Here is a 2500-nt window from a genome sequence, read left to right as displayed (position 1 = left end):
AATATAATTGATATTGTTATTATTTTTATCATTATAGTTATTATCATTATATGTATATATATATATATATATATATATATATATATATATATATATATACATATATATGTATGTATGTATGTATCAATTTGTATAAGATAAAATACTTGTAGATACTGTTATTGTTCCTATTTGTGAATATTTTCATTTGATATACCATAATGGTGTGTGTGTGTGTGTGTGTGTGTGTGTGTGTGTGTGTGTGTGTGTGTGTGTGTGTGTGTGTTTCTGTTTGTTACAGAGCGTTTGTGTGTGTGGAGAGGGGGTGCCTGTGTGCTTGCCAAAGTGTGTGAGAGCCAATGGAAAATAGAAACGCAATTATGCTCGTATGCAAATAATGTATTGCCACGTTCCCGGGGTCAACCGCTCCCCGACAGCACGCACAGTGGGTAAAGATCTGTCGAGAATGAAGCCAGCTGTTCCGGTACATTGATGGAGCAAAAACAATATTATCAGTGAAGCGATAAGGCAATGAGACCAATTTCTAAACTTGAAAAAAAAATAACCCCATAGTCCGTTTCAAGTAATATAAAAGGGATGCCCCAACGGTGGTGTGTTATACCCAAGAGGAACCTTGCACTGGTCTGGGTACAATGAGGATCCTGCTGCTTCTGCCCATTCTCGCCGCCTCGCTCTCTCTCTCAGGTAGCTACGCTCACCAACGCTGGTTTTGTTGCTGGCAAAAGTTCACACTGTCTTGACTGCACATTAATGTTTTCTTAATTCGTTAACTCTCCAGCTCTGATGTTATGTTTCGTCCCATGTATTTGTTGTATAGCATGAATACACCTGCAGACTGTTTTACCATTAATATTAATCAAGATACAAGTTATGGCACAACTAACACCAATAAGTGAAATCTACGAAGAATATAGTTCAAGTAGGAACTGCAGTTATTCAGATATAAATCCACACTTCCTTCTCTGCTTGTTATGTCACGGTCTAATACCAAATCCTCTGGACTGGCATTTCATTTGAATTGCATGAACTATTCGTCCCGATATGATCCTATGTGTGTTTGTGATCAGCACGAGCGATGTGAGACATTCGAAAATAATGTGAAATATCTACCTCTTTTACCACGGAATCAATGGTAGCTATGAGACTACTGTAAACCAATCTCACAGCCCGAATATAATCTGAACCGTAAAGGATAAAGACAATGTGTAGCTAAATCACCACTCGAACTTTGAAATAACGGTACTAGCAGGGAGAGCCTGTAATTACTACCTTCACTAGACGAAGCACAATTAAAGTTCAGTCGTAGAAGCTTGCGTCAAATTACTCCTATTTCAACGTTCACTTCCATTTCGGTGCTGAGGCAAAACAGATATTTCAATCTTTCAATTTTCACGGCGAAACCAGCCAATAAATACACGCCATTCTTTTCCTAAAGAGGGAGTGATGGTGTGCTACTTCGGCTCGTGGGCCGTGTACCGCCAGGGCCTCGGCAAGTTCGACGTGGAGGACATCGACCCCAAGATCTGTACCCACATCATCTTCGGCTTCGCTGGCTTGTCATCAGACTCTTCCATCAGGGTAAGTTCCTTGATTTGTGTGTGTGTGTTTAAATATATATATATATATATATATATATATATATATATATATATATATATATATATATATATATATATGTATATATACTGTATATATATATATGTATGTATGTATGTATAAAAGTATGTGAACAAACAAATTTATCTTCTTATTTCTCCTTCTCTCATCCTCTCGGATTGCTAGGTCCTGGACCCCTGGAACGAGCTGTGCGACAACTACGGCAAGTGCGCCTACGACAGGTTCACGGCTCTCAAGCAGCAGAACGCCAACCTGAAGGCAATCCTGGCCGTCGGAGGCTGGAACGAGGGCTCAGCCAAGTACTCCACGGTAAGGTCTAATGTCCACGCTGAAAAAAAAAATGGATTTCAACACTGAAAGTATATTGCACAAAGAAAAATACTCAGACACAGCGTGAAATTAATTTCCCTTCCTAAAAGAATATATATTTGGGCGTTTTGTCTGAAGTTGAGTCAAATTATAATCAAAATGTATTGAATGAACTATTTGTTTTTTGAGAATATGCAAACGTTTAAAGATTCCTTACTCCTTAACAGATGGCAGCTGATCCAGCACGAAGGAGCAGATTCATCACCTCCTCAATGGAGCTCCTGAAGAAACACGGCTTCGATGGCCTCGACATGGACTGGGAGTACCCGACTCAGCGCGGAGGCAACCCCGAGGACTACGTAAGTTTTTGCTGGAAGAACTTCAAGTAAAGGTTTTCGAAATTTCCTCTATATGTTGACAGTTAAGAGTTTGATTGTTTTTTTTTTATCATATGTTTTCTTTATGCAGGATAACTTCGTCATCCTATTGGCCGAGCTCAAGGAAGCCCTGAGTGCCGAAGGAATGCTTTTGACAGCCGCCGTGTCAGCTGGAAAGGGCACCATCGACCCCGCTT

At 39.9% G+C, this 2500-nt stretch overlaps 1 protein-coding gene across 1 annotated transcript in view; it reads left to right on the top strand.

Annotated features, from left to right (window-relative positions):
• Positions 1–525: 525 nt before the first annotated feature.
• LOC122264132 (chitinase-3-like protein 1) overlaps positions 526–2500 on the top strand; it is a 3710-nt gene continuing 1735 nt past the window's right edge. The window contains exons 1-5 of the mRNA XM_043032858.2: positions 526–684; positions 1436–1578; positions 1783–1926; positions 2154–2285; positions 2395–2500. The exon at positions 2395–2500 is cut by the window's right edge and continues 146 nt beyond it. Coding sequence (XP_042888792.2) covers positions 633–684; positions 1436–1578; positions 1783–1926; positions 2154–2285; positions 2395–2500 — 577 coding nt within the window. The 5' untranslated portion in view covers positions 526–632. The remainder of the gene's footprint in view (positions 685–1435; positions 1579–1782; positions 1927–2153; positions 2286–2394) is intronic.

The sequence above is a fragment of the Penaeus japonicus genome, unplaced genomic scaffold, assembly GCF_977035675.1.
Source record: "Penaeus japonicus unplaced genomic scaffold, GWHDUDI00000001_assembly GWHDUDI00000006, whole genome shotgun sequence".
Classification (NCBI taxonomy): Eukaryota; Metazoa; Arthropoda; class Malacostraca; order Decapoda; family Penaeidae; genus Penaeus; species Penaeus japonicus.
This window is presented reverse-complemented; position numbering and strand designations above follow the sequence as displayed.